Source organism: Lottia gigantea (assembly GCF_000327385.1).
Source record: "Lottia gigantea unplaced genomic scaffold LOTGIsca_5, whole genome shotgun sequence".
Classification (NCBI taxonomy): Eukaryota; Metazoa; Mollusca; class Gastropoda; family Lottiidae; genus Lottia; species Lottia gigantea.
In genome coordinates, this window is record NW_008709715.1 from 3,813,043 (window position 1) to 3,839,841 (window position 26,799).

Below are 26,799 nucleotides of genomic sequence, written 5' to 3' on the forward strand. Positions count from 1 at the left end.
TCCGGGTTATTTATTCACATGTTGTTTTAGAAGGTCGTGTTGTCAGTTTCGTCAGCTTTCATGATGGATCCAAATAACAAGAAATCAAGTTTCTTTGCTCCCTATTCCTCTAAAGATCCGAGCATGGAAGTACCAGGTATATCTTTTTTTTTTACAACACTTAGACAAGTGTTTTTTTTTTATACTTGCTTGGTTAACAAAAGCCCATTAACTAAAATTACATAAATACTAGTAACTTCAGTAACTAGTGGTGACACTGAAGTCGTGAAGACACCACGATCCACCAAGTTTGGCACAAACAAGACACAAGCGTGTTACTGCCCCACCACAAATGGAACAGTACGAAAACAGAATCTTATATAGGCCTAATCGAAAAATCAACTAAAAATCAGGCTAATACTATGGTGATCAGTGAGACTGAGACTATCTTTTCTTTGGGTTGATGAAAATTAGGCTATCATCTACGGTTAAAACAAATTAGGCCTCTCAAAGACCTAGTTCAACTAGGGCGGTGTCAACTGTACGTTTGGGAATATATAATTTACAGTCGGTTGTACTCTATAGTCAACTTAGCACCTAACCATTAAAGGCCGAAATGTTCGGTCAAAATAGAGGCAGAGTCTGCAGAAGAGACTTTTTAGAAATCTGTGTTTTTTCACATGGAATTTCTGGAAGGGAGGTAGGTTAATGTGTCAAACCTTATCATATCTAGGCTCTAGATACTGTACAGAATAATGTTGTGGCCTGAAACATTGATATATAATTATATCTTATAATTTTTTTTGCAGTGTCAGCCAACCAGACTGGGGGATTAGTGTCGCCATATTTAAATTTTAATCCAGCCTATATAGGACAGGTATGTTAAGGTATCTCTAGCCCTGAAAAATGAAATGAATGGAGTTTTACATCCTACTTTTCTGCACCATGTGACTAGCCCTGAATGTGGTGCAAATGGTCAAGGAAGAGAAAATAGTAAGCTGATGGCACTGTATTGTTGCTTCACATTAGTCATATTCGCTCAATCTTACTTAAGAGTTCTAAGAATATCTGTTATCTCCAGGAGTAGTAGCCTAATAACACTATCATAAAAAATATTTGTCCTTCGAGGAATTTAATATTTTCATTCTCCATCCTTTAGGGTTCCGATTATATATTACCTGAAGGTTCCAAACCTAATCGTGGTCGCCTGGAAATGGCATTTACAAAAATAGGAGCTTCAATCTTGTTTGGTAAATATACCTTTCTTCATTATTCGATTGAACCATAAGTAATGAAGTAATTTTTAGTGTTAATTAAAAAATTTAATACTACTGTGCTTGTGATATTTCAGTTGAGAACATTTCAGTTACAGCTGTCTTGTCTAAGATTATAATTATGATATTTCAGTTGAGAACATTTCAGTTAAAGCTGTCTTATCTAAGATTATAATTATGATATTTCAGTTGAGAACATTTCAGTTAAAGCTGTCTTATCTAAGATTATAATTATGCTTGTGATATTTCAGTTGAGAACCTTTCGGTTACAGCTGTCTTGTCTATGATTATGATATTTCAGTTGAGAACCTTTCGGTTACAGCTGTCTTGTCTAAGATTATAATTATGATATTTCAGTTGAGATCATTTCAGTTACAGCTGTCTTATCTAAGATCATAATTATGCTTGTGATATTTCAGTTGAGAACATTTCGGTTACAGCTGTCTTGTCTAAGATTAAAATTATGCTTGTGATATTTCAGTTACAGCTGTCTTGTCTAAGATTATAATTATGATATTTCAGTTGAGAACCTTTCGGTTACAGCTGTCTTGTCTAAGATTATAATTATGCTTGTGATATTGCAGTTGAGATCATTTCAGTTACAGCTGTCTTGTCTAAGATTATAATTATGCTTGTGATATTTCAGTTGAGAATCTTTCGGTTACAGCTGTCTTGTCTAAGATTATAATTATGATATTTCAGTTGAGATCATTTCAGTTACAGCTGTCTTATCTAAGATCATAATTATGCTTGTGATATTTCAGTTGAGAACATTTCGGTTACAGCTGTCTTGTCTAAGATTAAAATTATGCTTGTGATATTTCAGTTACAGCTGTCTTGTCTAAGATTATAATTATGATATTTCAGTTGAGAACCTTTCGGTTACAGCTGTCTTGTCTAAGATTATAATTATGCTTGTGATATTGCAGTTGAGATCATTTCAGTTACAGCTGTCTTGTCTAAGATTATAATTATGCTTGTGATATTTCAGTTGAGAATCTTTCGGTTACAGCTGTCTTGTCTAAGATTATAAGTATGCTCGTGATATTTCAGCTGAGAACCTTTCGGTTACAGCTGTCTTGTCTAAGATTATAATTATGCTTGTGATATTTCAGTTGAGAACAGCTGGCGTGTATATTATGTTATTGTTATGCTTGTGATATTTCAGTTACAGCTGGCTTGTATATTATGTTATATGCTTGTGTTATCATTCCATAAGGGAACATTTCAGTAACAGTCCGCTTGATTCTAAGGTTATTTTTTAAGGTGCTGGTGTTGGAGGGCTCATGGGAGCAACATCTGGTTTAAAAGAAATTCAGTCATCAGGCTTTACTGTTGGTAAAGGAGATCAGTAAGTAGATTTGATAGTTACCACAAATAGAGTAATGTCTGCAGTTTAGATCCAGTATAATTCTTTCTGTCTGTAGCTCTTGAAAACCTATGAAATGGGAATTTTTGCATCTTATATTATCTATTGTCCTGAACAATGACATTTGATCTTTTATATCAGGTTTATTATTCATTGTTTAAGGCCATTTAATTTAGCTGTCAAGGAAATTATTTTATTTTTGAAGAGTTAATATAACATAAGATATAATTTTTTCAGAGTATTTAACCTTGTTAAAAAACGTGGAGGAGCATTTGCACAGATGACTGGTGTTATAGGTATGTATTTGAGGTCTAAAATCCTTTACAAATGTGCTAGAATGAAAATTTACATGTTTTAAATGTCATAATTCTCAAAAAGAACCAATTAGACAGTATACAATCAATTTATCATGATAATGTATCCTTTCCCTCGTCTTTATGACTGGGTCATATTGCTTATCTTAGGTAGTGTGAACACATTGATTTTTATTTCATTTCAGTGTTAACATACAGTTTTTTTGGGATAATTTTTTCATACGCCCTTGATACGAATAATGAAGTAAATGATTTATTATCAGGAACTGTAACGGGTATATTATATACAAGTCCAGGTAATATTTATTTTAATTCTCCTTGATCTTTGTTTCTAACTCATACTTCTTTGAAACTTGAAAAATTGAACAAAGTAAATACTCTTCTAGAAACCTAAGCCAATTGATGCCATATCAATATATTTTTTTTTCAACTATAACTACATAAATTGTAATACACAATAATATCTTATGTATTTTAGGTGGTGTAAAGAAAATGGTTAAAGGAGGTGTAACAGGTCTAGCTATTAGTTCACTATTTTGTTTATTTCAAAATAAAGATAGAATTAAAAGTATGTTATCAAGATAAACTGGTACCAGTGTCAATTAGTAATATCATCTGTTCATTATTACAACAATCATCAGAAGGAAAGTTTTAACAAGTGACATTTTGCCTTCAAAGTATACTGTCAACATTTAAAAGTTAACATTGGAAATGTGATTGAAACTGTTATATGTACATGTCTATAATCAAAGTTAGTTTACTAGAATAATTCAAGAGACAGTGTAATGTGAATTGAAGTGGAAAAACTTTCATGAAACCTACCTTTCCAAGGGAGACAACTGATGAAACTTGACAGAATATGGAATTTTTGTCAGAATTTTTATTGTGGCATATATATGTACAATACTTAGATAGGATATTGAATCAAACTTTTTTTTATGTCCATGTAACAATGGAAAGGATCTTTATCAGTGACTGATTTTCGGTCATTAGTGTTCTAGACAACTTTTCCCAATTGCCTTGGTTCTAAATTTTTTGTGAAATTGATCGTGTAATGGGGATGTTGGCTTATTATTGAATCATTGAAGATAGAACACATTCTTTCCAACATAACATAAAAGAGAAGATTTGTGGTCTTACTTTCTCTTTGTTGGGAAACTGTTAAATGTAATTATGTTAATAAATGTTTTAGATTTTTTTTTAATGACGTCTTTGTTATTTTTCATTGGAATTGAAACCTTATTTTGATGTTATGGCAAAAAGTTAAACAGTTTCACTACTTGCCTTATAACTAGTTTCAACATCAGTAAAATAATATCACTTTTTTAAACAATTAGGTTTTTTGGTAATTATTTACAGTGCTCCTTAACTTTTGGAGTATAAGTGTATTACACGATTTACTCTTTACACTGTTTCTCTCATTTATAAACTTAATTAATTTTATTCATGTATAAAATAATCTCCAAACAAATTGTATAGCAAAATCAATTACAGAACATCAAAATTAAAGAATATGTATGTAACACCGTGAATACAATAGCAAAATATTTTCACTGTTAAAATAGTGCTCAATACATCAATTGAAGAGCGATATTGAAATATTAAAACAGAAAATGAAATATATTGTTACTCAGAGATTCACGCTGTGAGATGATTTGCTTGGTCTGAAAGATTCACCATATATCTCACTAACTGATTCAGCATATTTTGGTGTAGTTTTTATGAAAACATTTTCAGGAATCAGTATTTGAATGACAAAAAAAATAATATTGTGTCTCAGATGATGAAGTTTGGTTGATGCATATTTAACATGGCTTCCAATACATATAGGCTATTCACTTACAGCCATTAGTTATAATTTAAATCACAGCATCATAAATTACAATAACTGATATATATCAAAATAAAAACTTAACCAACAATAGCATGAATCAACAGTTATTTCACCTTATATCCTGTTTTTTAGGTCGAAAATACACATATCTAGTTAACATGGACACTACACTAGGCATTTGTTTAGTTCTATCAGAAAACTCTTTATCTGTACACGATTCAAACTCATAAGCCACAATTCTATTGACATGAGTTAACATATGTAATAGTTCCATTTTAAAACCATAATTTTCTAATACAATACACAAGGCTTGTATAAACCAGGAACCTTCTTGGTTATTCCTCCATGAATAATAACCTGTAATAAATGAAAATAATGTCATTTTTTCTCGAGACAAAGTCTAGAACACTATTAGCCAGACAATGATATTTTTGCATATCTTGAAACCAAAAAATAGCAATAGAAAATATTTGAAATTAGATTCATAATATAGACTTCACATGTTTATACATGTATTAATTAAGAACCCTACCTGGTACATTAAAATATGATATATTGACATCTGTACTGGATATTTACAACTTCAACAAATAAGCATATTAGGCATATCAAGTTTCAATCAAAAAAAAAGCTGTAGCTTTTAAATAAACAAGATTTCATATGCCCTTTAGTACACGTAATAAATAAATAAGATTTCAAATATATATATATATTCTTCTAACATTCATATAACATTTATAGCTGTTGACACTATCAAGATGTTGAAATGATAAGTTTTAAAACTAGCTTTGATTGGATCAAACGATTTTCAAGAAAAATAATTATATGATGGCACATCTGCTGCTAGATATTTTTGCCACATAAATTGTGCCTTCTTGAAACCAATCAATTAGTTCCTTATCTAAATTCAATTTCCTTCAACCTTTACTCTCTACTTGTTATCTTTTCAATTAAAGGTCAAACAGACAAATAACGTTCTTGATGCAACAAAATGAATTATTCACAAACTCTTTTCTTATTGGCGTAGTCTTATCCAGAAAAACTAATCACACATGAATTATTCATACGCTCACGTCTGTCACATTAAGTATATCCCAGAGTATATATTGGTGTTACATATTATTGTAATGATGGTCGTAGAAGAATAGACTAGGATCAAAATTATACCAAAGGCACCAAATAACACCGTTTGGATCTCAGCAAAATACGCCTACTTTCACATGTGGTTAATGATGCAAGAATCTTTTTCACTTGATCTTTATTTTGATTTAAGTTTTCTGGCAGTCAGTTGGAAACAATAACAATTTCACATGCATTCGCAAGAGGGTTACAATTGGAAATTTTAGCACAATTTTCAACTTCCTTGTCTGATCATGAAATTGAAGGAGCTATATCATTTGTAATATGAGACGACAAGTGTAAATAGTCTATTTAGAAAGTGCTCAAATATATGAACCAGATCTTTTTAGATTTGAAAAAAAAACTAGGTTCTTGAGAGTTAATGAGGACAGACGGACATGGGTTCTGACAATATAGATGACTCTATTTTGGTATCTATCTTGATATCGTTCATACGGTCCCTGATCAAAGAGTATATGATAAATTTCACCCTTTACTCTTATACCTACCAGGCACAGTGGAATATGAAAAGAGAAAATCGGCTTCGGAAGGTATTTTACGTATACAGACAGTCTGTGAGGCAGCATCTGTATAATCTTCATCTTTAGATGATGTAGTACTAGCATCAGACATATCTACTCCATAATCTAAATTAATACCTCGACATGCCTACAATACATCAATTAAATACCAGTTTAGATTAAAACTTATAAAACTGTTAAAAATACAACCATACTAAAGAATACCTAAAAAATTTTCCCTATTGCACAGAAACAATTTCCAGCTTATTTGTACCCATTTATAACTGGATTGACTGGAATAATGAGAAAAGATGACCATTTGTTTGAAGTAACCATATAAAGATTTTAATGCTCTGAGAGACAGAGCTACAGTCTCTTCGCAAAACAATAATTTCTACAGACATTTTTTTTATTTCAAAAACATGAAGGAGTTAAATTAACAGTGACAATACAATCAATACACATACTGTATTTCAGATGAAGATAAGTCTTGATCATAAATTGCTTAAAAAAGCATGTTGAAATAGCTTTTGAGCACGTCTGAAATTTGAAAGACACCTTACCTGAATAAAAAATAATTTTGGTTTGCCAATTAATGATGGGCATCTATCACCTTTTATGGGTAATACCATTAATTCTAATGGTAAAATACCATCAGTAGCATAGATTTTACCATCTTTACCATGACTTAGTATAGCACAACCAAAACAATCATTATTAGAATGATCCTGTGAAGCAACTGAAATATATAAATAGATGAAGATTTATATAGATGACATAATTCAGTTTAAGTTGTAACAAATAGTCAAATCTAGCTTGGAAAGTTTCTATTACATGTATTAATTGTCTCCATATGTACATAAATATCATTGGGAAACTAGGCTCTATATATAAGAAGTTTGTAGTAACATAGTGATGCCTAATTGTAAAATTAGAAAGTAGTAGGTAGGTGGAATTGATTGAGATGCGAATATTTCAAAGAAATTTTAAACAAAAACAACTTATTCAGGTACGGTAATCTTGTTCATGAATTTATCTATGCATTTTATATTCAATTTAATCCCAGACAGTTTTATTACAATACTTATACTCCCTGTACCAATATCATACATTCACTTAATCTGAATCAATCTGATCTCACAAGGAAAAGTTTACAGATTGTCCAAGTAAAATATATCCCTTGAACAGATGAATCGCAATAGAGTAGGCCAATGCTGTTGTCCTAGCAAAATTCTTCTCATTGTACATCTGTGACAGAAAAGTCTTAAAAAGTCATTAAAAAAATTTCATTTGATTACATTTCAAGATTACTCCAAGACAGAAATCTACCTGGCACCATACATACATGTAGTCTTATTGGAAATGAAATGAAATGAATGGAGTTTTACGACCTCCTTTTCTGCACCATGTGGGCTAATTAAGACGCCGTGCAGGGGGCAATGAGGGAAATTTTGCCAGGACAGCGGCATTAGCCTGCTCTTTTTCAATTTCCAACCGTTTGAGGGATCTTTAACGTCACAGCCTGTATCACACGGGGCATCGGTTTATTGTCCCATTCGAACGACCAGATGCTTTTTCCATGTCAGCCCCTCGTACCTGCATCACTGACAGGGGGAAACCAGGTTGAAAAATCCGAAGGTATTATCTCGACCTATGCCGGGCTTGAACCCTGGACCTTCAGGTTAGCGAGCAAGCATCTAACTCACTGAGCCACCGCGGCTCCCTATAGTCTTATTGGAGGTCCTTCAAGTAGTTGTATATTGTTTTACAATGTAACACATTATGTCTATGTAATTGTGAAAATATGATATCAATATTATCAATATGTTTCTTTGAACACAATTATTCATATTTAATTTTTGTAAATTTCAAAAAAGTTTAACTAGGAGAATTAATGACACTTAATCTGGGAATAATGGTTGAACATAGTTTAAATCTTTTAAAAACATGATACATAACCTTCCAATGTCCTTGACAATGCCAAGCTCCATTATTGGTCATATTTTTTGCTGTGTTTTAACATCAATCATGGAATGAAATGAGAAGAGTTGAAATGTAAGTGTTTGATTGTGATAAAAATCAATATTTCTAGTGAAACAAGTGTGATTAATAGGAAGGTAATGAAAGATATTATACCACCTCATTTCACAATATCAGGTGATTTCCTACTTTATCAACCTTCATTGTATTTTAGTAGTCAAGTGAACGCTTTAAACTACAGTTTAATATACCGTTATCATATTCCAATATTTTCATATAAAGGAGCCAATCCTCAAAATTACAAAGGTTGAAAATGAACATGAATCTGAAATATGCTTAAAAGGAACTTTAAAAATCATTCATTCCAAGACAGCCAGCTGGCCCAGATTTTCCTGCCAAAACAAATTAACTGTCTTTAATGTTATTGGGCTAAAAAATACCAGTGTTGTACCCAAAACCTTGTTTTATCTGTGCCTGTAAACATGGTCAAATGATAAAGTGTTTGTAAACTTTGTGTTTAAAGGGTAAAAATAATGCAATAAGCTTATTGTGTTAAGTAGTTAAGTAGTTTTCCCTCTGTCCTCCCCCACAAACAGAGGTGTAATTTGTAGATCATTAATCTGTCCCTCTTATAACTGCCTTATGTCTGTTGAACTAAAATCACTGACTGTTTTTTCAATTTTACTCTATTCTATCAAGCTGTCAGACATATTTCAGACACAGACAATTCAGTAATGTACAGTTGCCATATCCATTAATCACAATACAGTAAGAAGACGCCACTTTAATCAATTCCACAATAAAATCATTTCAAACTTGATCTCTTAATGACATCATATGATCAAATTGCCAGCCTGGTTCACAAACAAAAGATGATAATACATTACTTTCTAGATATTGTAAAGGAGAAATCTACATTGCAGGAGAACTATGCTGGACAGATCCAAAGATTCAGTAATCTGTGATGACTGCAAAAGAGCAACAAATTCATCACAATTTTGCACAATCAACAGTGGCGGAGCCAGGTTTATGTTCGAGAGGGGGCGAGGGATCTGAGATTGCCTGAATCTTTAACCGAGTTATGAAATTTTTGCCTAAAAAACTTGCTTTCAGGGCTGCGAGGGGAGGCGGCCGCCCCCTCTGCCCCCCCCCCCTTTATCTCCGCCACTGACAATCAACAGTCATTGGGAACAGTTGTTATTCCAGACCATTATAAATTTTCCCTCTCATTATTTATATCTTATAATATTATAACCTTATAAAAAGATAATCAATTACAATTACCTTATATTTTCAATACCAAATTTTATCTCTTACATTAATTATTGTTTAATCCTGATCAATCATCATGGCACAGGCAGATATTATCTGATAGATAGTTTCAGACACAGATAATGAATGACGAAACTTCAATTACACTTAGATCTCTTCAATATTCAATCTGATATGGAGTTTGACTTGTAGGTGACTGAATTGACATTTTGAATAACTGACCGTAAATAATGGTCATATTGGAATTATAAATCTGACTGTGAGTGGTGTTTAAAATCAACTAGTGTCTTGTCTAGACATGGACCTGTCTTCAACATCTGTCTGGATAAACAGCTAATACTAGAGAACAGACTACAGAACTAATTGAATAATGTCCATGAATCACGAAGTCTGAAAGAAGACTTTTCTAGACTTCAGTAGATATTTCTAAAACAGATGTCACTCTGGGGTAAATAATATTTTTTACACCATAGTGGATTACATCCAAAAACACCTGATTTGGCATGCTGTTGGTGAAATGAGAATATTGCTCACATTTCTTTTTAAAGATACATTCCATGGAAAACTGTCAGCTGTTGGTGAAAAAGATACAGAATGACTGTTCAAATCAATATTCCTTAAAGGAAAACATGTTTTAATATTGTTTCTTTTACTAAAATGTTATCTAGTTTTGTAAGAAATGCTTATTTTTACACAAATATGAAATCACAGGCTTAGGTTGTCATTTTCAGTAAATATTTAAATTAAGACCTTTGTAAGTAATATGCAATGGTCTACTCTAAAACGAAATACTATGTACAAATTATGAGTATATCAGTATAAATATGATACAAATTTGATAACAGTTAGTATCAGATCACATATTACCAATTACTCATCCTCATTTCCTGCGACCGAAATAAGACACTTATTATTGGTACCTTGCATGAATCATGGATCTTTGAAATTTTCAGAAGAAAACAAATCTATTCCATTAACTATTATTTCAAAACTTTGATGGAAAATCCCTGTCTTTGATTTTGTAAATCTCTATTAGGTTTGATTAAATACAACTATTACAACTGATGTATCAAAGTGTTACATGAAGCAATTAATTCAAAATAAAATTGACAAAAAATCCTAGAAACCTATATGATACTCTAGCATGTCAAACCTCTATTAGTTTGACAATAAATTGAGAAGACAGTAAATATTTTAACATTTAACCAAATCTCAACAGAATTCTACCATTAAAATATGTCATCAGATTAAATCTCCACTGTTTTAACTTCCTCTCAAACACATTATCTCATCTTTAGGGAATCAAATGTTACTTTATCATCTATACATTATTTTAATTGCTCCTGTTATTTTTCAATAATAGATCTTTTGTGGTAATGTACTTGATTACAGCAACAAAGTCTGTCCATTCAATACACATGTACTTAAGTATTTGTTCAACAAGTTGTCCATTGAAGTATTGTGTATATATATATATTTTTTTATTTATTTTTCATTTATTTATTTTATTGTACCCATGGGCTGAATGCTAGACAAGTCCATGTCCTTGTGTCTTGGGCCTAATTGTGACCCATATGTAAAATAAAGAGTTTATTATTATAATACGAATAAATGAAATTTTAATAAAAGTCTTAATATTTCCCCCGTTTCCAATTTTGCTTATATCTAATTACAGATGAAATGGACATTGGATTTACAATGGATACTGAAATACAATTTATAAAATGGAACAGTTTTTACCTAAGCAAATAAATATTTAGATGGCTACATCCCTTTTATTAAAAGTACTTGACTCATTTTTATCCAGCAATAAGTAATTTAGTGATAACTTTTATTACACTGACAACTTTACATTGTATACCAGAAAATACAATCTAAATTCTGTTAATAATTATTCCCTATTGTTCAATACTGGACACAATTTTCTAGATAACAATTACTTTTTATAGATAATAGGTGATAAAGTAATTGTAAAAATATTCAATTACTTCACACCATTAAAACAAGTTCCTTTGTAAGTTAATGTATGGATATCAATTCAGTACATATTTATGTGGTTATGTAATGGTACAATAAATTTGGTCAAATCTGTGTCAATCTAATATATACTAATCATGTTAGGAGAAATTGACAAATTTTTTATTAGCAACTTTGTGCTGCCAACAGTCTATCCTTTTGCTAAAACTGGTTGATGTCGCATGTTCTGGAGAGTTAACACATATAACATATTACATTATATCAAATAATGGTACTTTACATTTGAATCTCATCCTCCTAATTTTTAAAACTCAGGGCAGACATGGACCACAGCCATTTAATTCCATGTGCTAAGATGTATTTAGATATAATGAACACAACAGAAAAAATAGTTCTTAATCAAAAAATAATCTTTAGGCCAAATACACACAAAAGACTTTTGCTTTGAAACAATGTTTTCTGTGCTAACATCTGACAACTCCATCCATAGGTTTATCTGAGACACGGCTTAAAAACGAAAGATATAAATAAGTAAATAAAATAACATAATACATACTATCATACATGAGACCTGTCATCTTTGTTCTTTTAACATCATCATATCGCCGTACTTCAAATCCTAAATCCTGGAACCTTTCTTCTAATCTTTCAGCATCTAACTCAGTACCTTCTCTAGTATCCTGACCGGTACTTGAATCAAAATGTTTATTATTAATGATTATAAATATACCACGGTTTTTATAGTTAAAGTTATATTCATTAGGTTCTGATGGGGCGCCTGGTTTTACTGATTTTCTTTCTCCACTGAAAAATACAGAAAATAAAATATTAGAAAATTATTCTTAACAAAAATACAGAATAAATACACTATTCTGATTACTTGAGAGAGTTATAGTCAAGACAATACTAAATGCCAAAAAGACTTACAATTAGGGCTCTCAAAATATTGTAATGGATTCTAAAAACTATTCTAAATGGATACTTTTGATGATGTTATTGCTTTAAGTGCTGATGATAATGCTGATTGATGATGATGATGATGATGACTCTGTTGATACTGCTGTGGGCCAGCAACCATCTTAAATCAATATTGAAAAACAAGATTCTACTTTACACTTTTGTAGTCATTTTTTCAGACCTAATGGAGCTAACAAGGACTTCAATCAGTCAAACCTCATGGTATTTATGTCAGTTATATTATTTGTTGGCAGTCAAAAGAGAAATGGTCAATTAAACGAAAAAAATAATTCTTGCAATAACATAGTCTGTGAAAACACCAAGACCTAATGATATCTAATTCAAGTTTTGGAATAAACAGTATTGACTCCGGTTTTGCACATATTACTTTTAAACGAGATTTGTGCATTGCCGTTTCAACATTAATCTTTTTTTTAATAAATCTTTATTAACAGTACATTAAACATGCGATCCACATAACTTAATATTCTCCTGAATTTTAGACGCATTTACCGAGAGGATAGAACCTTGAATAAACATAGCACCAGACAGAATATATCCCACAAATCTCTAATACTTCTGCTTCAACAAAGTTCCTATTTAAAAGTAAAGATTTTGACTTTCTTACCTAATACTACTCATATTTCTTCTCAGACACAAATTCACACTCTGGGGAAGGAAATAGAAGTCAACAGTTCTTATACCATGAGCAAGACTGAAGAGAAACTTGAAGAGATTTCCAATAAAGAAGGGAGAAAAAGTAGCCAATTCAATCAGTGAGTGCAACCAATAAATAAATAAGTATGAAGTATAGAAATTGAATTTCAATCAATTTTACAGACAGCTAGATGAAAATATAAGCTTATGACCCTGCTGTTTTACAGATTTTTCTAACTGAATGGATGATTAAATCAGTTAGAAAACAACATCAAATGATTAGTAGTTGACCTTAAACACCATGTATATCAATTGGGCATTTAGAATTCACATCAAGAGGTCAGCAATTACCGGTATTGACGCTGGACAGTGCCAGAGAATGTAATTTACACATTAATCTGTTTTCACTAAAACCCTGTGAATAATTCATACAAAGTAAACTTTATACCAATAAATTGTCACCAATGGATCAAGAATGGAGGTTTGATAGCTCTACAAAGTTGCTTCGTTAATTCAATAAAACGTGGGTCTTGCCTTGACCAAGTTGTCAAGTTGAATGGATCCTCGAGAGCCTAAGTGCTTATCATTTTTGAAAAACATGTTAGCTTCCTTTCCAACACTATTATTCAAAGTATTAAATGAAGAACTTGCTTTCAGCATTTTACATTGTTTACTGAAACCTATCATTATATCAAAAAATAAGTAAATGAGACCATTCTGTGTTGAAATTGTTGGAATCCCTGCTGAATGCCTGGAGCTTTTGAGGAGATGAGAAATTTGTAATGAATTAAAAAATTAATTATTCATACTGTTATATTTATCTCTTATTTTAACTTAAAGGGACATTCCGCTTTTTTAGTAGGTGGAAACATTTCTTTTTGCTCAAATTTGTGGAAACTAAACACCAAAATCTAGAGAAATATGCCCTTTTACATATCTGAAAGTATCGTAAGGTTTTTAAGGTTGTTGTGCTTTTTGAAAGTTTTAAGAAAACTACTGCACTAATTTTAGTAAAATAAACGCTCAATTGTAGAGAAATATGTCTTAACTATATTCTAAAGGTTTCAACTAATAATATCGAGCCATTATAAACACCAAAACTAGGTCAAACTGCTTAATTAACAGTTTGTACTCTCCATTTTCAGTTTGATCAAGAAGATACATAGATATAAATAGCATACTTTTTTCAGGTATAATTTACGATATTAATTTTTGATAATGAAAACTTTTCACAAAAAAGCAGAATACCCCTTTAAATAATATCAGGTATATGTTCAACCCTGCTAAGTGTAAAACAAGTGTATTCTTAATAGGTTTCATACACAATATCTGAATTTTTTAATATACAGATACAGATACATAAGCACTTCATACGAAACACAAAACTGATTTATTCAGATGGAGAATAAAAAGAACTCTTATGTGCTAAAGACATCAACATGACCCTTGAAAATCGAAGATGTTGCCCCTCTTCATGTGCACAAAATCACGATCTAAAACTTCATTTCATTATCATTACATATCTCTATATCAGTGTCCTTAGATACCTGATAATAATTTTGTTACATCTCTTATATAATTAATAAGCTAATCTGATTACTTGAACTAAAAGGACTTGATGCATAATAAATGAATAGGACCTAATGTTTACTGGTATTACAACACAAACTGACTTTTTCAAGATGTAAAAATTGCAGAAATCCTTCATTTAGATGAGACGCTCAGTGGCATAGCCAGAATTTCATTGACGGAGCAATTCAAGCACCTCTGCTCACTTTTTGGGTTTTAGTTGGTGTGAGGGGTGAGGGGTCTCCCCCTAGAAAATTTTCAAATCTAGGAAGGCTTAGAATGTATTTAAGATGATATTGGCGGTAACAGTAAAATACAAATTTTTTCCCCCCTCCCTGCAATTAGGTTCTTAAATAACCAGATATAATGCGGAAATCAATTATTTCTTACTACAGTACAATCAAAATATCATCATTTATTTAATAGAGCAAAGAAATTTTAGAGAAATAATTAGCCCAATCAATGTCTATAAATAGATTACCTAATCATTTCTCTACTTTCATTTTATCAATAATATCAATCATTCTTTAATTACAAGTATTCTTTGTCATTAAATACTTCAATATCCAATGTCACTCATAAGACGCTCAAAATTTCATTTTAGCTTTTTCTTTGAGTTACTTCAGTTTGGATTAGATCAAGTCCTCCTACATTGAAGTTTTCTTGTCCTGTCTTGCTTGATATAAAACTTTCAGAAAGAAATACTAATTAGATGGTTTATATTACAATGCTATTTCCATCTAACCATAGAGACTAAAACTAATTGATCAGAAATAAAATGAAATTCAAAACCAACAAAAGGTTAATTGATTAGATTTCAAAATCTGTCAGAACTTATACCTAAATCAGATTTTAACCTGCGATAAATTCACAAAAAGGGGAAGGTGCAAAAACCCCAGTCTCAGTTAGGGAGGCAAAAGATTGGGCTTATCAGTCAAATCAGCGCTTTGAGAATACCTACAAAATCAAAAATTAGCAGATGGCAAAAAAGAAGTAAAAGAAGATAAGAGTACGCGTAAAAACATGATTTCCTTCGAACAGAAATATTACGTGCAGGTTGAAACGATGTTAATTTTTCAGACTGTCAGGACTGCGTGCTAGGAACATGAATTATGTGAGTTTGTCAACAATAATCATTATGTTATCAATAAGCTTTTACCCTGTACCAATATACATGATGATAGAAAACATGGCTGATTGTTTCATGTCTTACGGTTCAATTCTTAAAGATTTTATCTAGATCAATAGTAATCTAGACACAGTAATATTTTATATTTTATTATCCTTAACACAATTACTTAATATCTTTATTATACAGTTTATAGAATAAAATCACCCTGCAATTACTAAAATCATCAATCAACAATACAAAATGGGTTTACAAGTCATGAAAACAAGTTATACCATATATATTTTGAATATGTACATCATTCAGTGTTACAATTCCATTCCTTGCTTTGACTTACTAAGTACCATAATAGGTTTCTCCATTCATTCCTTTGCAACATCCATGTAGCTAAAACATCTTCCCATAACTTTACATGTCATTTGTTTTATTACATTTCTGTTTGAAATATCTTCTCTCTTTATTTCACTTATCTTTTACATGTGATTTATAGACTTTTTTTTTCACTTGTGCATCAAAATTTATTGCTTTGGCTATTACCTGTCAACTGCAAATTGAATTTTCCACATAATTGAAGCTCTGTTACTTTTCTACTTAAATCTGCAGTTCATGTTTGAAATTCTATTTGCCAAATTTAACAAAATTATATCAAGATATTTCAAAATTATTCTATCTGGAACAAATTTTAAAAAGAAGATAGTAACAAATAAAAAAGCTTAACATAAACAAAAAATTATATGTTTGTAAAATTTTACTTCAATAGAACCTTACAAAATCAATACTGTCAATTGTTTACAGCAATACAAGTTATGGTGACATTCCATATGAAAGCTGAGTTCAGACGCATGTTCTCTTATATATCTTATCATTAATGGCATCCTAGATTTGTATCAAATTGGCCATTACAACATTCAGCCTGTCTAGATAGCGATGAATTGACAGAACAATTCAAAAAAGATAAGAGAGGTGATTGGAATGTTTCAGCATAACACAGGTAGGCTGGAGAAAAAGGGTTTGCATGAAGCTCTCTCCTCATGAACTTATGTTAATCTAGAACTAGTAGTATATTGTCCATATCCTTAGGTGGAACATGACATGACCCATGACATTACATTTTTCTCTTCAATTCTGTTTCTGAAAATTACATATACATTCAACATCATGGAACAGTTACAAATAAACAGCTGGAACGTTTTAGATGAATCAAAATGTAAGATACAATGCCCAAGCTTACAATAACTGTGATTGAGTTTCAATGATAGCTGTATCATACATGATTGCAGAATTTTTGCTCGAAAAAGAATATATACTTCAAACATTTGCTATTATGTAGAAAGAATTTTTGTTCTATTTTAGGATTGACCAAGGGAATTGTTTTTTGTATGTAATTCTAATCAATTATGTGTTTTGCCAATTCACTTTCTTGAATTTTTATGTTAAATTGTTCTTGTTCCATTTCAATTACTATTTTTTTTAACAGACATCTATAATTGAATTTAGTTTAACAACTACCTGCTACTTGTTAAGGTTTTTCTACAATAATTGTTGTTTCTTTCTAAACTAAAAACGTGTTAATGAACAAAGGCTTATACTATGTTGACTGGCCTAAGCACAATAACTTTTAGTACAAAACAAGTATAGTGCAAGTTCTAAACTCTAATTATAAAAAAACCCTATGCTCCAAATGAGATATCAAATACTTCATAATCACAGCCGATTAGGAATATTGAGCAAATGCACAAATAATGCTAATTTAACTTGACTAAGATAAACTTCAGATTTTAAAAAATATTGAAACAAGATTTATTAATAACATCAGACTGACAAATCATTTTGATAAATAACTAGAACACAAAAACACCACAAGTCGTTGGACACCTGCTTCCTGATTACCATATGTTTCCATGTAAAATGTGCAGTTTTATACCCCAACATGGGCTCCTTACAGAAGAGGTGTGCACTATACATAGTGAAATAAATTTTGAGGTTTTTTTCAATGCAGTTCCTTGTTTTCAAGAAAGGAGAGGGAGGTGGTTATAGATTGTCTTCACATTTACTGAAAATCATATTAAAAAAATTTATATCTTAACTTGATGTTATAATCATGGTGAAGCCATAAAGCCATATTTTTATGACATGAAAGACCAGAAAATTTCTCTACATGATTTCACTAGAATAATGATATAGATGCCCATCATTATGATAAGAAATAAATTCTTTTATACCTAGTGATTGATATATAATACATGGTTTCTCTTTAATGATACTACTGACTGAGTGGCTTTTAATAGTATCTGGAATATTTCAGCTCTCTTAATATGAGTTTTCTTGATGGGTGAACTGTAATAATGGAGTCTGTCTCGCCATGATTGAAATAAATCAGAATGTACATAAAGTAATGTCATTTTTCTAACCTCTTCAACATAAGGATAAGTTATGTTACTAATGGAATCTAACTTTGCTTACCAATGTCTATCAAATATATATGGAGGTAAAGGGTAAGTGTAGGGGTCAAAAAAACTTGTATTCAAAAAGACGTAAAGATTAAAATGATATCTGAATGCTGGCTTAAAAAAATAGTGGTTTCTTGAAAGTTTACATCCTACGCTTGATGGAATCGTTTTAGATGAAATATTGTATGCTAAAGAAAATAAAATTTTACAAATTGAAGTTAATGTTTCATTGAAAATTTATAAGTCACAGCCTTTGCCTTTTTTCTTTTGATCTATTACCTTTGAGGGTCAATTTGGGGTATAACTGCCAATAAGTTCATATTTTACCTTTATTCAAATGTTTTGCTACACATCATATTTCCCACATTTTCCCCGCTAATATTGAGGTTAAATCCAGAACCAAATTTTGCCATTGTCAAGAATTTCTTTAAAAAACTGTCAGGCATCAAAAATTGAAACCAGATAATAATTATAAAACTAAGATTCAAAACTAATTTCATGTTTTTGTGACATTATATAAAATAGCCCTTTATTAGATGTATATAAAAATAGCCAAGAGGTAAAAAAAGAATTGAAAGGAATTGACAGAAAGTGACAAGTAGAAATATCAGATTAATTTCAATCTATCTTGTATAAGAAATCTAGACCAATGTTTCACCTTTAACCATTCGAATTATCTCAATCAATGTGGACTATAGTCCCTGTCATCCCATCAACTGATATGCAATCTATACTTGTTTTTCATCACTACAGGGAATGTTGGATAAGTTTACCTTTCTGAAACATCTGATGCCAGTCCATTATTGGTTTGATAGTTTCAAAGTCCAACCATAATTTGAATTTATTTCTAAATAGGATTAATTTTACAGTTCTTTTACTCTTGACTCAGACTGCATGAAAATTGCCTCTTGCTTATTAAAATGTGACTTTGTACTTGCACTGAAAATGATTCTGAACAGTGGACGTACCACATTATGAGATTTGCACTATGGCATGCCCTATGAATACACATTAAATGAATAATGATCTTTTCTTTTTCTAATTAAAGGACAGCACTCATACTCAAATAAGAATTTTATTAATGTATAACCTCACATAGCAAGTTATTTTAAATCTGACCAAAATTTCAGAATATAAAGCATACAAAGTATATTCCTGATGAATTGGCAACAGAGGCCTACTCTTTTTTACTCATATTCACATAGGTATTTCTCATCATTGGAAGTAACACAGAAGAAACAGAAGAACACCATATTGATGAAACAATCAATGTTCTATCACATGGGATCAAGGACAATTATAGTCTGATGATTGAGACTATTGAAGCAGAAGTTGAAGAAATGAAAGAAATGACCATAGTGCTCCCAACAACCAGAATAGAAACAATCTTCACCATTATTAAATCAATAATGTTGATTTGGTAGTTTTATTGGTATAAATACTAGTTACACAGTACTAAAACTATTGGAAAAGTGAGTTCCAGGAAACAGGGAATGATTGTTACAGAAGTAAAAACCTGAAATTACCATCTGGGTAACGGTGATTTCAAGACATTATTATTAAAGTTGTCTTTCTACCAGTCAAATCAAAATCATATTTAAAGAATATCAAATTCTTCTGACACATTTTGGATTCTCAATTCCAAGAATAAGCGATATAATGAGATGATGAAAAAAACATTAAGGAATATGCAAAAAACTACAGTAAAAGATGTACAAATTTACAATTGTAGACATTGTTGTCACCATTTACTGGGTAAGCCATTGGGAAAGGTCAACCAAAAAGCTGGCTCTTTAATAACATGTCAAGTACATTGATCTCAAAGCAATAGAGAGATCCAGATTTTGTATTCATAGCTGGAATCCATCTTTAATTATTAAGCAATAACATGTATCTGTTAATAGCAAATTCATTCAAGTTGTAATGTACATTGAAATTTCTCTTTGACTTTAATAAATCAGTGTTCCAAATCCTCTCCTCGGCCTGCTAATTATTGGTCTTCAAAGGAAATGCTGTCTGTGGCTTTATATACCAAATGAGATTTTTATGGTAAAATGAGCCAAAACGAGGACAAAGATCTATGAATCTTAAAATCTCTTCAGTAACTAAACAGACACTGGGGAGATTGTGAGTGAAGCAGTAATAAGACTTTGCCTATAACCAGACCATATTGAAATAAATGGAATTAACAATAGGAGATAAAGTGGTAATCAATAAGAGTAGGAAATCCATTTACCAATATCTACCTTACTTATCAAACCTTCAATCATCTTCTATCAGAATCTAGCTGTAGGACATATTCTAATATTACAATGTTATTACTACTTATAGTCATGCTATTTAAATAGCTATACAGCCACTGGAAACCTTATATAAGTTGCATAGTCATAGTAATATCCACACTCTAATGAGATAATGACACTAAGAACATGAAAAAGAACATGTTAAAAAGAATATGAAAAGGTACGCGTCACAAAGAACACAAAATGGTATATGGTACTCTTCACATGAAATACATCAATAAAAACACTAAGAACATGTCATAAACGAAATGGGACATGACATTAACTTCTATGGGTAATGGCACTGGAACATACAGTGAGAAATGGTGCTAAAACACTAACTCAGACATGACACTTAACACAAATTAAAACATGGCACTTAGAACACAAAGTAAGACGTAACACTTAAAACACTAAGATATCAGAACACTAACTAAGACATGCGCTCAGAACACTAACTAAGGCATGCGCTCAAAACACTAAGGCATGCACTGAAAATAATAAGACATGGCACTAACTAACTAAGACATGACACTCTGAAACTAACTAACACATGATCCTTAGAACACTAACTAAAATATAGCATTTACAACACTAAATTGGACATGGCAATGTCACTAAACCTGAATGCATTCCTTCAAATTCAAATACATTGTGAAAACCATGTTTAAGATACACAAAGAGGTAATTCACCATGAATCATTTGTCATAGATCTAAAGAAATATTGTTTCTTAATGATAAACATACATGAATGTTAATTGGTAATGTCTAGAAATGTAACAGTATAATAAATCTTATATAATATCTTGAAATACCATAGAACATTCTCAGACTCTAAGACAATTTTCTATATACAATCATTTGACTGATTAGTTTTAATCACTGGAATGTAATTAACCAAAATACTGAGTATAAAACACATATTAATTCATTAATTTTTTCACCTACCTAGTCAAATAGAGCTTAACATATTGAAAAATTCTCAAACTGCCAACACCTGCCCTAGTTGGATAGTTGAAGAAGCTAATAACTCAAGTCAACAATCACATTTCAATGTATTTTTGAGCAAAGAAAATTTTACATGCACACAATCATTGTCTCTATGAAGATATCAATTGCTTGGTTACAAAAAATTAGTGTGTGAGGGTTCTAATCTCAGTCATGTATAAGTCTGATGACATTGAATAAGTCTATTCCACATTATTCCTGGCCAACTTTGAATGGGTATGGATCATTTGGAAAGATCAATGCAAGGGGGACAAAGTTCATCTGGCAGATACGATCATCATCAATCTATATAGTTAAAACTCGCCAGATGTGATTGTGGGCATAATTAAGCAAGAGTTGCATGTCAACAAGAGTAAATTCTGACCTTTCAAAGAATTAATGCTCTTGAGTATATCTCATACATATTCAAGTCTCAAACTGTCCCTTAATAGACATTTAAATAGATTTTGATGTGTGTGCATCATAAAAAAATAAACAGCTTGTGGAGTGGTGATAAAATTTCAGAAACATTTAAAGGCCACAGGCCAGAAATTTGTTTAAAAAAAGCAGTCTGAAAACCAATCAAGCAAAATGTCAAAGAAATAATTAGTTTAAATGCTTCTTGGGTGTTTGTGGGATATGTGTTAACAAGTTTAGTTCTACCTTCTTTTATACAGCCACCAAATTCACCAATAAGAACAAACATTGTAATGAGAAAAGTTGATTATAGATTATTAACCATAATTAATATTTATATAATACTTATTAGAATAAACATAGTATTAATTGACAATTCAAAAGAAATTTAGTAATAATTTGTTATTCTATTAATGCTACAATGGATTTAGTCTACAATTTACTAGAATACTATTATTGTACTAGTATCACGTATTGGTCAACAATAAACCATTAACTTCTTTCATTTCTCTAACCATATATTAGTGTTTGCTACCATTTACATCTGTGATTCCTACTGTTCCAGAAAAACTTGAATAGATTATGACATTTCATATGTACAGTTAATTTTGCTTGAATAGAATTATTGATCAAATCACATTAAAAATTTCATCTTATGACCTATACATTTTCATTCTTTGCCACACAATTTCTACTTTCTATTTTTTTCATTAAATTGATATGAACTCAGATTGTATGGCATTGAATTTCAAATTAATTGATTCAATTGTCTATGATCTAAAGAAAAGATCAATATTTTGGTATAAAAGATATGATAGGTATCAAAACAAGTATTTTCTCTTTGATATTAAAGATTTTACAATTAGATATGAAGATTTCTGGATAATAAAAATCAGTAACTGCTATCACCCTCAACACAGAATGTCTCTTTAAATACAACATTCAGTCTCCAGAACAAATTTAGACAGCTAACATTATCATTTTAATTGAAAGGTGTAAGTCAACAATAAGAATGGAAATAGGAATAACATTGTATGATAACCTTTTCCACTCATCATCTATAAATGTATGAAATATGGAAATAATCTTGATATCTCAACAATAAGACAGAAATCATATTGACAGGTAGTCAGAATCTATTCAAATAGCAAATACCAGAAACCATTTGTTTTCTTTTTTTCTGCCATAAAAGTAATTACTGTCTGCATATTCAGTTATTCCAATAAGTCAACCCATAATCTACCAGTTCAATGTGTAATCATGTTATCTGCAGAGGGAGAACTGGGTCAATATTGATAAGATGGGTGCTTAGGGTGGTGAAGGTTTCAGTCCCATCAAGGCTAGAACAGCTTCCCATAGCATGGCAAGTGCCCTCGAGGGCTGAACTAGTGACAACTTTCGATCCCTTTTACCGTAATCATTTTAGACCTGATCAACAATCTTTATTTTAGCTTTATTGCTTTCAAATGAAAACAGATTGGTTGATAAAAGGGAACGATCAGTTGTTCATTATATCCTTGTTATCATTTTCAAATCATATAATGAGAGCCATGACCAATGAAATATCTTCAAAATTAAAGCAAAGTTCAAATACTTACGTAACTGTGCGTAAAATATACGGCAGGTCCTGGTTGTTTTTAGTCATTGAGAATGTTTTCATTGAGTTTGAACATAAACTGGTTTTTCTACACAGTAAAGTTTTCATCCACAAACATGGTTATATAGACCACATCTAAATTGTCATTTAATGTCCATCATTGAAATTTACGAGTTCCAATGTACATAAATAAATAATTAACACAGACTTTTATACTTTAATTCTTCAACTCCAGTGTTTCAAAAGATCTACTGACTCTAGGGACAAGACAAATCACAAAGTGTGATTCAAATATGATTAATGATGAAGTTAGTAATTAAATAACATGTTACACAATTACATTAGGTTGCCAATGAATATTTTAGACATTTCCAAATTTACAATGGAAACTAGTAATGATTAATATTTGATTTCCATCATTAGATTAACTTTCCATAAAGTGCTCATCTATAACAGTTGAACAGTTAACTCCTTTTATTTCCCTTCACGTGTAAAAATTCTAGTTGAAATACGAAACTATCCAAATGTAGGAAATTAATTCAAAGAATGATTGAGAAGTTCTCAATCATAAGTCGTGAAAAACTCCTGACACATTCCATTTAAAACAAAAGTTATAATTTTATCTGTTTTACAGCATTGAATCAGAAGTAGGAGATACATCCATTAAATTCATTTAATCATTGAGTTTATCCAATCCCATTTAATTTTTGTCACTGAACTAACTGCATATTGCGAGACTAAACGCTTCTGACCTCTAGCAATCAACTGTCATTACAAGTCTGGATAACTGTTGTAATTAAACACGAGGCTAACAATACTGTAACTTTCGGTCTTCTGCTCTAGTAACTTTTAAACGGTTCTTCTGTCTACTTTCATTCATTCAGAGTCAAGTTAAGTTTACTTGTCAAACAACCAGTCCTGTAATCTTGACTGTAATTGTATAACATGCAACCCCGTACCAACCATTTATATCTTTCACTAGTAGGAAAAATTCTACCATATAAACGCTCAGAGATCAATAATTCTTTCTATTGACAGGAGTGGGCAGCAGATTTCTTTTTCTTTATCAAGACTTTTTTTATTTACATTGACAATACTAGTGCCATACTACCAATATTAGTCTAATCTAATCAGACAAACACTTAAATCGGCCCAAAAATCATCTTTTATTAGCAAATATTCTTAGACTATCGATAGAAGAGATCTACTATTAACACTTACATAGAAATCAAAAGTACTGATTTATTTTGATTGGATTATTGGCTGTAGTAGAAGTTACGGTCATTCATAAATCGAAGAATAATACAGAGAACTAATATTATTTTATTGGAATCAATGTATTTTTCATAACTTTTCCATAACTCAATCTTGATAATAACATACAGTAATGTATACAACAAAATCCTAAATAAAACAATAGAGAAGAAACTTCCTTAAAAATACTTTGTTAAAGGCCATGGTTTGAGATTTTCAGAGGATGATTTGGTTCTTGAATTATGTAAATAGTCTTCAGAACTACTTGAACTGCATGAAAATAGCAGAATCCCTTCAAAAAAATGTTAAACTAGAAATTTCACTATCTCTTTCTTTATATGTCTTCAAGTATCATCATTTTACATTTCAAACACAGATAATCCTGGACACACATGGATTTGATGTTGAGCTATGAATGCTATAAAATTCTTGTTTTATTTAAGACTAAGGTACAATTACAATTACAATGACAAAAGTGTCCCTCTCATACAGTGCATTTCATTCACAACATAAACCACTGGTGAAATTACACCAAAAAACATAAAAATACGGGTTTTGTTTTAAATGTCTTTGATCAGAAGAATGAAAATCTTCTAATTGAAATAGTATATAAGAAAATCTTAGAGACATCTTTCAATATCAGGTCAAAAGATGAAAATGATTAAAGTAAATTTTGAAGAAAGATAGCACTGAATTAGAATAATACAGGAAAGTAAGTTGTTTTATTTTTTAATATAAGTGGACCATTTGTAAACTGTATCTATTTATCTTGATAACATGGAAATGATAAAAGTAATGATTGTTATCTTAATATTTGTTGAACAATTTAACTAACATAAACAGGTTCAACAGTAAAATCTATACTTTCAGCAGGTTGTTTTCTACATCCAATATTGAATTGGCAGTAAGATTTACATTGCAAACTTTATTAATCAGATGTTATATATGGATGTCATATTGTCATCATTTAATGTTATTTTATATGGGAGTTCATCAGCGATGTTGTATCATAGCTACCTGTAAAGTATAAATATAATGATGACCTCCTCTGTTTTCTTTCAAAATCATATCACAAAACCTGAAATTAATTTGGCTTTAATTGCTGAGGTAAATTTATTGAAGTATGAAATATTTGTTGCTTTGGTTTCATTAATTGATGGGAATAATGCTACAAATCAGATAAAATAAAATAGACTTGCTTTGTAAGCCATGAAATTTAACTACAACAGGTCTACTACCTTGGCTGAATGAATAAGTGTATAACAGTGATCATGTAAAGAATGATGTGTTGACATCTTGTAGAAAACAAGATCTGATGTGATTAAGGTAATGGATCTTGGACTAGGACCTTCAATGCCATATATTCAGCTTTCATGAATTTTTTCCCACGGTGAATAGAAGTACAAGAAAGCCAAAACCCAAATGAATATTGATTGTGAAGACTAAATTACTATAAACTACCATCAGTCATTTGGTAGACAGTACTTTAAATAGTATTGATTTATTGTCAGTTAGTGATCTGATGGGTGGAGTACTGGCCACTGGCACAGATTTTACAATAAGAAGGAATTATCAACTAGCCCCACCTTTAAATCTTATCAAATAATGTCTTCTGGTCATTTATCAATCAAATTATTTCAATACTTTAAATAAAAACATAAGTTTTCCATAAAAATTTTTTTTACTCTGAATATATAAATACCTGAATTGCACATTACAGATGCTTGACAAAAACCAGATATGACACAAGACCAAACAAGTGAATCGAAAACACAAGTAACATGTACAAAAAACAAGCAGAGAACTATAGCCAATACAAAATTGTAAAACAAAATACACATTTGCTTTTGAATAATTGTA

General features: G+C 30.8%; 2 protein-coding genes across 2 annotated transcripts; one reads left to right on the plus strand and one right to left on the minus strand.

The window, feature by feature from the left end:
* The first annotated feature begins 12 nt into the window (after window positions 1–12).
* LOTGIDRAFT_229117 (hypothetical protein) lies at window positions 13–4,138 on the plus strand. Its single transcript, XM_009062012.1, has 7 exons — window positions 13–136; window positions 789–856; window positions 1,139–1,229; window positions 2,520–2,604; window positions 2,860–2,918; window positions 3,122–3,232; window positions 3,415–4,138. Exons 1-7 carry the CDS (start codon window positions 61–63, stop codon window positions 3,519–3,521), a joined length of 597 nt encoding a protein of 198 aa, XP_009060260.1. The 5' UTR covers window positions 13–60; the 3' UTR covers window positions 3,522–4,138.
* A 741-nt stretch (window positions 4,139–4,879) lies between these two features.
* On the minus strand, window positions 4,880–12,391 carry LOTGIDRAFT_105903 (hypothetical protein; the record flags this gene model as incomplete). The annotated part of the gene is made up of 4 exons (XM_009062013.1): window positions 4,880–5,127; window positions 6,399–6,558; window positions 6,974–7,149; window positions 12,196–12,391. Coding segments are annotated over 4 exons (780 nt in total), but the record flags the coding sequence as incomplete, so codon positions are not given.
* Between the last annotated feature and the right edge of the window lie 14,408 nt (window positions 12,392–26,799).

What these genes read in the sequence shown, in the direction of transcription:
- LOTGIDRAFT_229117 (XM_009062012.1), top strand. Translation starts at nt 61, where the DNA reads ATGATGGATCCAAATAACAAGAAATCAAGTTTCTTTGCTCCCTATTCC. An exon ending in ATCCAGCCTATATAGGACAG is followed by an intron (nt 857 to 1,138) that starts GTATGTTAAGGT and finishes TCCATCCTTTAG; the next exon opens with GGTTCCGATTATATATTACC. An exon ending in ACAGATGACTGGTGTTATAG is followed by an intron (nt 2,919 to 3,121) that starts GTATGTATTTGA and finishes ATTTCATTTCAG; the next exon opens with TGTTAACATACAGTTTTTTT.